General features: G+C 43.1%; 1 protein-coding gene across 2 annotated transcripts; it reads left to right on the top strand.

Annotated features, from left to right (window-relative positions):
- Positions 1–2,376: 2,376 nt before the first annotated feature.
- LOC114139681 (putative protocadherin beta-18) lies at positions 2,377–10,432 on the top strand. 2 transcript variants are annotated; one of them, XM_028009733.1, is made up of 5 exons: positions 2,378–6,338; positions 6,429–6,542; positions 8,926–8,984; positions 9,162–9,289; positions 9,606–10,432. In XM_028009733.1, the coding sequence occupies exons 1-5, from the start codon at positions 4,020–4,022 to the stop codon at positions 9,950–9,952; spliced, it is 2,967 nt and encodes a 988-aa protein (XP_027865534.1). In that variant the 5' UTR covers positions 2,378–4,019; the 3' UTR covers positions 9,953–10,432. The 2 variants fall into 2 exon arrangements, with proteins under 2 accessions (XP_027865533.1, XP_027865534.1); XM_028009732.1 differs by having other exon boundaries at positions 2,377–6,542.
- The last annotated feature ends 2,321 nt before the right edge of the window (positions 10,433–12,753 follow it).

The raw sequence follows: 12,753 nt of genomic DNA, 5'->3' as shown, positions 1-12,753 counted from the left end.
GAGGCAGCTGAAGAGACTCAGCAGAACAAGGCTGCAGGTCCAGATGGTGTCAGCTCCAGAGTCCTGAAGGCCTGTGCAGAGCAGCTCTGCAGCACCTCTTCAACCTCAGCTTGACCGAAGTGAAGGTTCCGTTGTGGAAGATATCCTGCCTGGTTTCTTCTACCAAGAAAACTCACCCATCAGTCATTAACGTCTCTAGACCTGTTGCCCTGACATCCCACACCATGAAGGTCCTGGGAGACTCCTGTTGACCCACCTGAGTAAGCAAACAAGCAAACATCAGGACCCCCTGGAGGTGTGGAGTTGGAGTTGAAGATGTCGCCATACACTTGCTTCAACAAACCCACTGGACGGTATTATACTGATGAATGTCCGTTAGATGGCGCCATAGGACCGCGGATTAATAAAGGATTCGGGGTTTGTCATTGTTAAATACATTTCTTAATCTAGTCTAAGAAAAAATGTATGTATGTATGTATGTATGTATGTATGTATGTATGTATGTATGGATGGATGGATGGATGGATGGATGGATGGATGGATGGATGGATGGATGGATGATGGAGATGTTAGGACAGAGGAAGTTTGTTAAACGCAGTCACATTAACTACAACTTTTGGTAGGATGAAGTTAAAATTAAGCATTTTTTACAGAAGCCACTCCTGGTACGTCTGGTGTAAAAAAAAAAAAAAGGTGGGCATTTGTTAAAAAAAACATACAAACAAACAAAACAAAACCTTATGCTCTTTGTTAAGTAGAGGGTCTGGTATGCCGTGGAGCCTCTTCAGATGCTGTAAAAGCAGCAATAACCCTGTTGGAGTGCTTTGCATCAAGGACTCGTTGAAATAACGTCACTCTTTATATTAAAAGTCTGGTATATTCTAAACTGACGAATTGGTTGTTGGGCTGCACAGTGGCACAGCAGGTAGAACTGTTGTCTTGCAGCTAGGAAATCGAGATATCTTTTTGCACATAGTTTGCATGTTGTCCAGTGCATGTGTGGACAACATGCACTGGACACTGCATTGGATTCTCTCACGGTTAGGTTCATCGATCTCTCTATATTCCCCTTAGGTGTGAGTTTGAACATGCATGGTTGTTCGTTCTGTTTGTCCCCCTGGTGTCATGTGATGGACTGGTGACCTGTCTTGCTTCTCGCCCGGTGGTGATAGGCACTTGCACCTTTCGTGACCCTACAAACAAGGATAAGCGTGTTAGGTTATGGATGGATTGACAATGAATAATGATCTAAACCTTACTGAGTATAATCACAGTTATTATTATTATTATTATTATTATTAAGTTAGAAGAATTCAACTACATACACGTCTCCATTTCTGCAGAGTCCCCAGTTGATGGCGCCATCGGATCACGAATGATTGTAATGAATCCGCTTGATTCGTCTATTCGTCGTGGGCCGATGCAACACCACCAGTGATAAGTTGAAAACATTTTGTAGAATCCCGAACTTCTAGAGTATAAAAATAAAAAATAAAATAAAATTAAACTTCTATACACTATCTACTACCTTTCTTGATGCACCCCTTGGCGTTGTTTCATCCTGTGACACTCTACCGAGGCATAAGTAACGGGTCACGGTCAGGTGGCTGTTGCGCATCAGCTCAGAGAAAGTAATGGGTCTCCTTTTGTCGGACAATGAGGTGAACCGGGCGATAGGGGCGGATGAGACCGGCTTAATGCTCCGTGTAATGCATGTTAATATCAGGCACCGAGGGGAGCACCGGGCGGAGCGCTTTGGGATTATTTATCACAAAACATTTGTATTCTTCCGTTGGAGGACGCTTGATCCCGGATAGCTGTACACTAATCCTTCACTCCGTTAATTAAAAAGAAGTGGAAAGCAATGGAACTGGTGGTGGTGATTTTTTTTTCTTTCTCTTTTTTTCCAGAAATGTAATCATTTCTGGAGAAGCTTAACCATCTGTTTGAGGTTAAGTCTCCAAGCAGATTGTGTTTTCTGCTTATTTAAACCTAGGGATTTTAGTTTTTTTTTAATTTCCTGAAGAGTGGGGGGTGTTGTATATCTGTGATTCTTGTTTGGGGAAGTGGGAGTAGCACTTTCCGTGCAACATTCTCTAAAGTAAGGATAGCACATGCGAGCAATGGTGAAAAAAGTCAGACATCGATAATCTATTTATGTTCCCGTAATTGGTTGCTACAACGTAAAGCTCCGCAACAGTTTGCACTTGCGAAAGCAGAAGTTTGGTTCTTTTAAGATGAAAAGAACCCATCACTTCCTCCAATCTGTTCAAAGTGTAACAGGTGATCAAATTCTACTAGGAAGGACAAAATAACAGTTTCCTGTTCTCTATTGACTCACAAATTTTCACTCACTAACAAGTGACTCGTCATCCACAGTGCTGCTACGGGGTCAAGGTAGAGCCGCAAGTCCCAGAAAGTCCTACTTTTCACGCCACAGTTTTGCATTAGGATGCTACTCGTGTCTGTCTGGAGACGAACTTGGACTCACAAAGGCGGCATTTAATTCCTCCTCCCTCTCTCTGTCGCTCTCTTTCTCTGCCGTTCAGCGGTTTTCTTACAGGCCGGGATTAACATGGGTAAGATTAGATCCAAGCTAACATGTGCCTCGCTTCAGAGAGACTTTCTTGCTGACATAAACGATATGATGGTGCTTTCCTTCACTGGCGTTATTTGTAATCTGATTTTAAGATTCCTCTGTTGGATCAGTCTGCATGTGAGCGTTTTTTTTCTCCTCTTCAGAGGCTGTAAACCTTTGGGATATTTATTTGATCCTGGCTGTAATACCTGATTAGAGACAAGTATGATTATGGCTTCATACCATAGCTTTTATGTTGATTGTGTTGATACATGTTCAGGTCTACTTAAGTGAATTAAAGTCGCGTAATTCGCATTTGCGTGGCTGTGCTGTCCAGTCAGGACCGTCCGTGTAATCATTTTAAGCCCAGGCACACTCATTTGAATGTTGATTAAAAATGAATATCCTGACCCATCAAAGATTCTTTTTGTAAAAGCCCATTTCGTGTGTGATGATTAATGAATGGGACTGTTTTGCAGTGTGGGCATTCATCTTCAAAGGCCTCTAATTAAAAAGCATTATGGAGTCCCGGCAGTCTGCTGGTAGCGACTACTAGGCCTTTCGAGCAACGCAAAAGAAGGATAAAACATCTGTTATCTAAAACAATACACTCAATGAGTTTATTCTTTTCAAAAAAGCTACAACGCGGTCATGAGAAAACACTGTTAAGTCGTGTTGCCCATCACGGTCATCTTGCAGGACTCCCTGGACATCATTACAAATCCTTATCCGGTAAATGCAGCCTAGAAAGCGACCACTATCCGTTTTCTAATCCAAATCTGGCTTTGACGTCTGGAGTCAAACATGCCCCCCTTCGTCTCTTTAATGGGTCAAAAAGGAGGATGTGAAAGGGTTAAACGTCTACCATAATTAGAGTCGCACTTATCGTCGACGTCCTCCAATACAGAGCAGCGAGGAGCAACGTCCACCCCCTCCATCTATCTTTCTCTCCCTCCTTTTCTCTCTCAGTGTCATACGCACCGTCTCTCTCCCTCTCACTCTCTTTTCCTCTCTCTCTATCTTCTCTTTCTCTCTCTCTCTCTCCACACACACAAATGAACACACACACGCCTGGAGACCCGCACACACGCGCGCGCCTTACCACCAGCTCCCCCGAGTGTCTAATACTCTGGAAAATCAAAGCGCAAGCCTCCCCCCGTTCACACACCAGTGCTGCGCGTGGTGCACAGCACAGAGAGCCACCGTCTTTCTCCTTTCGCTTGCTGTTCTTTCATCTGCAGTTTCCCACAAAGTTTTATACACAGATAGGTGTTAAAAACTTTTCATCTTGGGATATATATATTTATATATATATTTTTTGTATCTGGACAAACTCTTTTAGGTTTATCTAATTTGATTTTAAACTTCGCAGCTTTAATGGTGACAGGCTTTAAGAGGTAAAGCATGTCTGGATAAGCTTATTTTTACGCACGCCGCGGACATGGAACGTAAACTCTGCAGAGGCTGCTGGGTTCCGGTGACTGGTCTGGTCATATGTCTTCTCCTGTGTGCGTGTGTGGTGGACCTGGTGCTCGCGCAGATTCGGTACTCCATCCCCGAGGAGCTGGATCACGGAGCATTTGTGGGCAACATCGCAGAAGATCTGGGTCTGGATGTGGCCAGGCTTTCAGCGCGAAGGTTTCGCATCGTCTCCGGCGCAAAGAAACAGTATTTAGAAGTGAACTTGGAGAATGGAATCCTCTTTGTTAACGAAAAGATAGACAGAGAGGACCTGTGTGAAAGAAGCCCAAGCTGTTTTCTACACCTACAAGTTGTCATTGAAAACCCGTTAGAACTGTACAGAGTGGAAGTGGAGATTTTAGATGTCAATGACAATTCCCCCAGCTTCCCGTGGACTGAGTTCAATCTCGACATCACAGAGTCTGCTGCGCCCGGCTCACGCTTCCCTTTAGAGAGCGCACAGGACCAGGACGTGGGCACCAACTCTCTGCGCTCCTACCAGCTGAGCGCAAACCAGCACTTTGTGCTCAACATCCAGACGCGCAATGATGGCAGCAAGTTTGCGGAGCTGGTGCTGGATACGCCGCTTGACAGGGAGCAGCAAAAAAGGCACGAAATGGTTCTTACTGCTTTTGATGGAGGTTCACCTGAACGCTCTGGGACAGCGCTAATAACTATCACTGTGTTAGATGCCAACGATAACGTGCCTGTCTTTGACCGCTCGGTTTATAGGGCGAGCTTGGTGGAAAACGCACCCAGGGGAACGCTGGTGCTGAAGTTAAACGCCACAGACTTGGACGAAGGCTCAAATGGGGAAGTTACATACGCGTTTAGCGGGCACGCACCTCTTAAGGTGCGTGAATTGTTCAGCGTGGACCCCTATATGGGGGAGATACGTGTGAAGGGCGTTGTGGACTACGAGAAAGCCAGTGTGTATGAACTGTACGTTCAAGCAAAAGACAGAGGACCGTCGGCTGTGGCAGTACACAGTAAGGTACTGGTGGACATCCTGGATGTGAATGACAACGCTCCCGAAGTTATCCTCACATCAGTGTCCACACCTGTCCAGGAGGACGCGTCGCCTGGCACAGTAATAGCTGTGATCAGCGTCATGGACCGAGATTCGGGAGAGAACGGGAACGTGGACTGTCAGATTCCGAATAATGTCCCCTTTCAGCTCCATTCATCTTTTAAAAACTATTACACGCTGGTGACAAGCGAGCCGCTGGACAGAGAGACTGTGTCTGAGTTCAACATCACACTTACAGCCAGAGACTTGGGCTCCCCTTCACTCTCCACCAGAAGAACAATTCTGGTTCAAGTGTCTGACATAAACGACAACCCCCCGCGGTTCTCTCAACCTTCATACACAGTTTATGTGACCGAGAATAACGCCCCGGGCGCTTCCATTTGCTCTGTCTCTGCATTCGACCCAGATTCTAACCAGAACGCATATCTGTCTTATTCTATTCTGGAGGGTCAAATTCAGGGCATGCCCGTGTCCACTTATGTCTCCATCAACTCCGACAACGGCAACATATACGCATTGCGCTCTTTCGATTATGAGCAACTTCGAAACTTTCAGATTCTGGTACAGGCACAGGACGCTGGCTTCCCCCCTCTCGCCAGCAATGTCACGGTCAACGTGTTTGTTCTGGACCAGAATGACAACGCGCCTGTCATTGTGTCCCCGCTGCCCAAGAACGGCTCTGTTGCCACGGAGGTGGTTCCGCGCTCTGTGGACGCGGGGTATTTGGTGACCAAAATCACAGCGTTAGACGCAGACGCAGGGCAAAACTCCCGGCTGTCTTACCAGGTTATTCAGGCGACTGACCCGGGCTTGTTCAGCGTGGCTCTATACACAGGCGAAATCAGGACCATTCGCCGATTAGTTGAGAAAGACGCAACAAGACAAAGGTTAGTCATATTAATCAAGGACAACGGACAGCCGCCGCTCTCTGCCACAGCCTCTATTGTCCTCACAGTTGTAGACAGCGTGCCCGAGTCGCTGTCAGATTTCGGAGATCTAACACTCAGCCCGAAACCCCCCTCAAACCTTGCCTTGTATCTCATCGTGTCACTCAGCACAATATCTTTAATATTCCTGGTGGCAATCATCGTGCTGGCTGCTGTTAAGTGCTACAAGGACCAGGAGACCCACAGCGGTTACAACCTTCCGCCCTTAGCCTGCTGCTGCTGCGGGGGGTTTCAGCCAGAGCCGCCCCCGGAGGTGTTCAAAAAATCCAACCTCAACTTGCAGATTTCATCCGCGTCCAAAGTACCTACGAACTGCATGGAGGTGAATGGAAATAGCAGTTTTTCTCAGTCATATTGTTATAAAGCCTGTCTGACCCCCGAATCAGCCAAAAGTGACTTTATGTTTCTGAAGCCGTGCAGCCCGAGCAGCACGCCGAGGAACAACGAGGCGAAGAACGCGGACAACTCGTGGAACGCGCACAGCCGGAGCGCATCTGTCAACAACGGAGCTACAACTCCGAACGAGGTGAGCGTGACACCGGGAAACAATGCAGGAGTTTAAACTGCGCTTTGTTACTTCGTTTTACTTCCTTCTCTGTAACAACGCGCCAGAGTGACATTTCATCTCTTGAAGGTCACATTACGCGTGCCGCACAGGTGTGAAGTCAAACCTAAAAAAACCCCCAACAACAACAAAATTAAATGAAATAAAAATATTTTAAGTGATTTTGTTTTCACTATGTCTAAGGAACAATTTTTTTTAAAGACAACAGGCTAATTTATCTCAATTTTGAAATCCGTGGTAATGTTTTCCCTTCGCGGAATGAAATGACATGACGCGAAATTGCATTTTAATTGACAAGTTAATGAAAGTGTAAAGCACCATCTTGCGTGGAGCGTACGGTGCGCACGGACCGTGACTTAGAATGAAGTGAGATGTCACTTACAGTACAGGAGAGGTGGGGGCCGGGGACGGAGGGGGGCGTTTAAAGCTGGCTCCGCTTTCAGTCTTAATAATAATTGTGGTGTTTTCTCATAATACATGAACTAAAAGGGAATTGATGTGACTTGTGTGAATAATCACTGGGTGTCTCTGCCAATAATTGTCAGGGAATGAGGCTGCACGCGCACCTGCTTCCAGCACCTGAGTGTGAGCACAAATTCAAGGTTAAAGGCATTAGTTTGGTTACATGCAGTTATTGCTGGCTTTCCCTGATGCCTTCTCGCTCTCATGCTAACAATATGGGACACATAACCCCACTAACTATGCCTCAAGGGCAAAAGCAACAACCGGGCTGCACTATCAACAATGTGGCGTATTCGCAGACGGGCGGGGGTGTCAATTATTGATGAGAAATGGCAAATAGGCGGTTTCGGAAAGACAGAGTAGGACATCGCAGAAGGGAAAGGGGGGGGGGGGGGATACAAGGAGAAGGGGGGGGGGGAAGGAGGGGGTGCAAGGACATGGCCGGACTGAGACGTGGACTGCCTGTAGATCGGTCCGGTGTTGTCCTTTGTATGAGAGTGGGGAGGGGGGGCAGGGAGGGAGATACGCCGATCGAGGGTGGGAGGAGAGAGAGGGGAAGGCTGTAATCGAAGAAGAGGGAGTGAAGGAGACAAGGAGAGAGGGCATTTACGGCAAAAGGATGTGCAGACCGGTGTTTTCTAATTCTAACAGACGGGGCATCAGAGCGTAAACGTGTGCGTAATGCTGATTTTTGTCGCCCCTATTTCCCGAAAAAAATCCTAGAGGCACAAAGAGTCAGAGTGCTCGCACTAAGCTCCGCCAGGCAGAAGAGGGGAGGGGGGAAATGTCACCGGCACAAGCACCTCTGGCCACGAGAGGGATTTTGAGGTCACGCTGATTGTTCCGCCTGCAGCTATGGACCTTCTGGAGAAAGTGCCCTTCCTCTCGCTAATTGGTTCCAGTAATTCACCCAGAGTCCCTGCTCGTGCGCTCAGACGAGTCCTACGTAAGGTCGTCGATGACAAAGGAAAAAAAAAAAAAAGACAACTCACAAAGAAACTACTTGAGCGTTGCATAAAGCGAATGCACAGGCGTACTTGAGTTGATGGATTGGAGGTGAAAAGGAAGATTAAATACACGTCCAAGCGAGGTAAGCAGACAGGACAGGTGGGGTGAGTGAACGTGCGCTCCAAACTGCGCCGTACGCGTGCAGAGTTGTGCACTTGAATCAGCGAGGGCGACAAACTTTTCCAAGGCTCTCTGAGAGACTTTTAATTAAAAACCTTGCTCGAGGAGCATCAGAAAAATATTAATGAAAAACGATGCATAAAGTCCACAAAACAATGACGTGTGTAATTTTCTTAATTTTTTCCCGGGTACGCTTTCCTTTGAAGATTAAAATCATGTTTCGTTTCATCCCTGTGGGGGTTCTACTTGGTTTTATGCGTAGTTGGCGAGAAGACTATTTTGAATGCCGATTTTAATAATACGCTTACGTCGCACTCCCCTTGTTAACAACTTTAGATGGACTAATCAAGCGTTGAATGCATAATATGAGCCCCAAGTCCGAAAAAGTCCCGTGGTTCATTTCCTTTAGCTTCCAGTTTTCCGCTCCACAATAGAGGATAAAAGTGAAAGTTGGCCATTGCCGAAAGCGCCTCGGAAAAAAAAGTGTGCTTTTACATAGATCCACAAGGCGGCAGTCAGATTCCATGTGGAATAATCCACCATTTCAAGACAGACACAATAGAATGCTCCAGTCCTTTTTCAATGACCTCTATGCTCTACCAGGGTGAAGTGGACAGAAGGCCTTCTTTTACAAGCCTGCTTTTAGGAAGACGGGTTCTGAAAAGGCTTGTGAAAATAGATGTTCTTCACAAAGCTGCAGAAATATATTTCAGTCAAATTTTGATGAAGAGCTGACATATCTTTGTCCTTGCAGCTGAAGCAACCAAACACAGACTGGACTCTCACAAAGACCCAGAACTCTTCCATCAAAAGGTATCATTGTGACTTAAGTAGCTGGTATGCTAAACAATATTACATTTCCTTACATTCATTAAGTATATTTTCTGAATTGTGAATGTTTATATATATATATATATATATATATATATATATATAAACAACTTTTAAACCATTTTTAAAACTGTTGAATGAATGTGACTTTTTTTATAGTTACAACTCTATCAATATGGATGGCACACTTATGCGTAAGGCAATGCATGCAGACCCAGAGAACTATGTCACTTCAATGGCACCTGGACAATACTGGACCTGGGGAACTCAAATGAAGGGCATGAAAGGTAAGAGTCCAGATATGTTGGAACTGAAGTGGCCTTTAATGAAATTGTATACTCTTCCAATTAAAGTTAATGACAAATGTCTCTGTTGCCATGTAAAGTTGACACATTTCCCTGCATTCTTGCCAAAGACACCATGTTAAGCATCATTAACGTTTAGTTTTATCCTGTAATAAAATCTCTTATTTTGAGTTATTTTTTGGGAAGAACTACGAAACCCAAATTTCCATGACATTGGTATAAATGAAAATAGTTCTGTCATAATAATGTTAGTTATGCATAATAAGCAGTTGTTTCTTCTTGCTTGGTCTATCTGCAGACTACAAAATGTCCCCATCACCTAGTGGGATTCCTTCTCGGCCCTGGACTCCTCGATGCACGCCTCCTCCACAGCAGCAGCAGCAGCAGCCGCAGCCATCAATTCCCTCACATCCGCACCCACATCCACACCCACACCCACACCCACACCCACACCCACCACCTGACTATCACCACAACGTGTACATTCCCGGAACTCCATCAGGCTTCTGCACCCTGCGGCCAACAGCACAGCGAAGTGAACTGGACGTCCACAATTCTTTCTCCACGTTTGGCAAGAAACGACGTCTTCAGATGTCTCCGCAAGGGGAAGCTGCAGTGATAAATAATGATCTGTACAATGACTGACACTCCAATTGTTGACCTAACTGATGAAGAAACAGAGAAAAATAAGTGCAACAATATTTTGGCATTTTTAAATGGTATGAAAACAAAGATGAAGAGAAAACCACAGGTGAATATTAATATTTAATGGACATTCTCTTTTGGAGAAATCTCATGGCTCTTTATCTGACTTACCACTGCAACACTGTCAATGTGTCTACCTGTTATTATATTATCTTTACTACAGTTATTTTGATCATAATTATTATTTAGACAATCAAAGTGCAGCTCAATTCCATTCAAAAAGCAAAAGTGGACCACTATTTTGCACATCTTTTTCTTTTCTTTTTTGTATCTTTATTTGCTAGCAAAGCTTGTGTAAATATGACAAATATTATGTAAATGTATATGCAAGCTGCACTAAGATGCAAGCTACTCTAACCAGGGGCTATTTCCCCCTACACATGTACTGTACACATTTATGAAATTAAAGTATTTTTTTCACTTTGTCTTTCCTAATTTTTAGGAAGTAAAAGTTCAACTCAAAACAAAACTTGCACAGATAAATCACTTAAACGCAGGTCCCACAGATCGAATTTAATTAGCCTCAGTCAATTATTTCGGGGTGGAAAAAGTTCTGCAGCCGCTCCTACAAGGCTGGAAAGCTTTTCGCCCTGGTAAGCTGTTTTCTGCAGTGAGGAATAAACATAGTAAAATGCTAACATATGCTAATTGGAGCTCTTGCATTTCCATTTGCCCGCAGAGAATACTGGGGTTCATTAACTGAACAAACAGAACCTTCTCCCTCGAAATATCACTTTAATTAAGACCACGAACACGAATACAAGTGTCAGGGGAAGCACAAGGATCAACTCCAAATGCCACACCTGAATAAAAAAAGCTACAGGGGCCTGTGGCTTCTTTTTCTCTCTCTCTGCCCTTTTGCATCGTACTTGTCAGGGTATTAGCTCCCACCAGCAACAGATGAGAGTGGGCCAGTGGCCAGAAATGAGCAGTGAAATTAGGTCGCCCTGTGGCTCGGATTGAAAATAATTTTGTTAATAAGGAAACCAGTGTCCATAGAGAGCATGGGGGGAGCCTGTTAACCTTCTCTGCTGTAAGGTGATCCACTGGGACGTCTAAAGGGGAAGCCATATTTAGGTCAGCTCTATTTATTTTCAGAGGAGCAATGAGCAGTGCTGCACTTTTCAAACAGCAATTTGGGAGAGTTTTTCTTTTAACTTGTTGCAACTTTAGAGTTGCAAATGGAAAACATATTTCTTGACTGAAATGAATGATTTCAGTCAAGAGTCTCAAAGACCAAGATACAAAATGATTACACTCTCTTTGGTTATAAAACTGTAATTAAATACAATACTCGAAATAATAGTTATAAAGCATATCCAGATCAAATAGGGGAGACCAGTCGCACTTCTGAACAATCCTGGTTATTTGAGCTGGGCGCTGTCCTTCTGCAGGGTGCTGAAACGTCAGTGACATTTGTCCTCTCCTATCCAACTGCAATTTATGCATTCCTCCACCAGAGGGCGGATGAATACTGTGCTTAATGTCCACTAATTTGGAGGCATCCCTTCTAAGACTTACATACAATTCATTTTATACAGTATAAACTTAAAAAAGACATGTATCCAAAAACGCTCAGAAAATTTCTATATCTTAATTGTATGCAACTTATATCTTTTACCTAAATATGTGTAAAATAACACATTTTAAAGTTTAAATAGTATAATTAAAACTAAACTTAATTGGGTATCTTGAGGTTCATGATACCCAATTAAGTTTAGTTGAGAAACTACATGTTTCTCTTCTAGAGAGAAACATGTAGTTTCTCTTTTAGCTTGTTAGATTTTTTTTTCATATCAGAATGCCATTAAAATAAAAACAAGTTACATTTCTATATTTGTCACCTAAAATAATGATAATAACAACCACAAAATTAACACAAAGCAAATAATAATTACTGATACTGGCTGTTGTGGTGGCAGAGTTTATATTTTGGTTAGTTTGTCAAGTTAAGTGCTGTTGGTTATCTCAGTGTAAAGGTGGTTCATTCCACTATTGAAAAACATTGTGTGGTTTTAAAGTTTACAATTCAAGTCAAATCCTATTCAGATTAAAAATAAATAGCTTATAATTATGTTGCTGAATGAAACAGATATTGTGAAAATGTAAACTCTACTTTTCAGATGTTTTAGATTAAAGCAAAAGGTTTTCTAATCTTTAAGGACTTTCAGTTTATATAATTGTCTCTATGAACCTTAGTTATTTGCAACTTAAAACCGCCTTGATTTATTATCATGACTTGATTCATTGTCATGACATTAAATGTAATAAATATAGACTCTGAAATAATTCTTTTGAGCTACAATGGATTCTTGTTATTCCAGCAGATGGCATCATTGAGTAAGAATCTTTTAGGAAAATCCAGTGATGTAACATCAGAGATGTGTAAAATTATAGCTCTGTTTTATAAAAGATACAGACCAATATGTGCCAGGAAAGAGCAGGATTAAAACAAGATGAATTTAGATTCTAATCTAAAACTTTCATCTGTTTTACTATCACTTGTCACCACAATTGTTCTTTAGTCATCCTACAGTTTGTATTCAAATCTAATAAATTTTATTTGATTTGTATTGGTTAGCCAAAGTTTATTAAATAAACTTTAATAAACTTTTAAAGTTTTATTAAATAAACTTTGGCTAACAAGTAACAGTAAAATCTTGGGGAAAAATTACAAACATTTGCATCAGAAAGGAACCAAAATTAACATGGCTATTTAATTGTAACCCTTAATGTTTATC

The sequence above is a fragment of the Xiphophorus couchianus genome, chromosome 23 (assembly GCF_001444195.1).
Source record: "Xiphophorus couchianus chromosome 23, X_couchianus-1.0, whole genome shotgun sequence".
In the NCBI taxonomy this organism is placed as follows: Eukaryota; Metazoa; Chordata; class Actinopteri; order Cyprinodontiformes; family Poeciliidae; genus Xiphophorus; species Xiphophorus couchianus.
The sequence above is the reverse complement of the archived record's forward strand: the minus strand, read 5'-3'. Positions and strand labels throughout refer to the sequence as shown.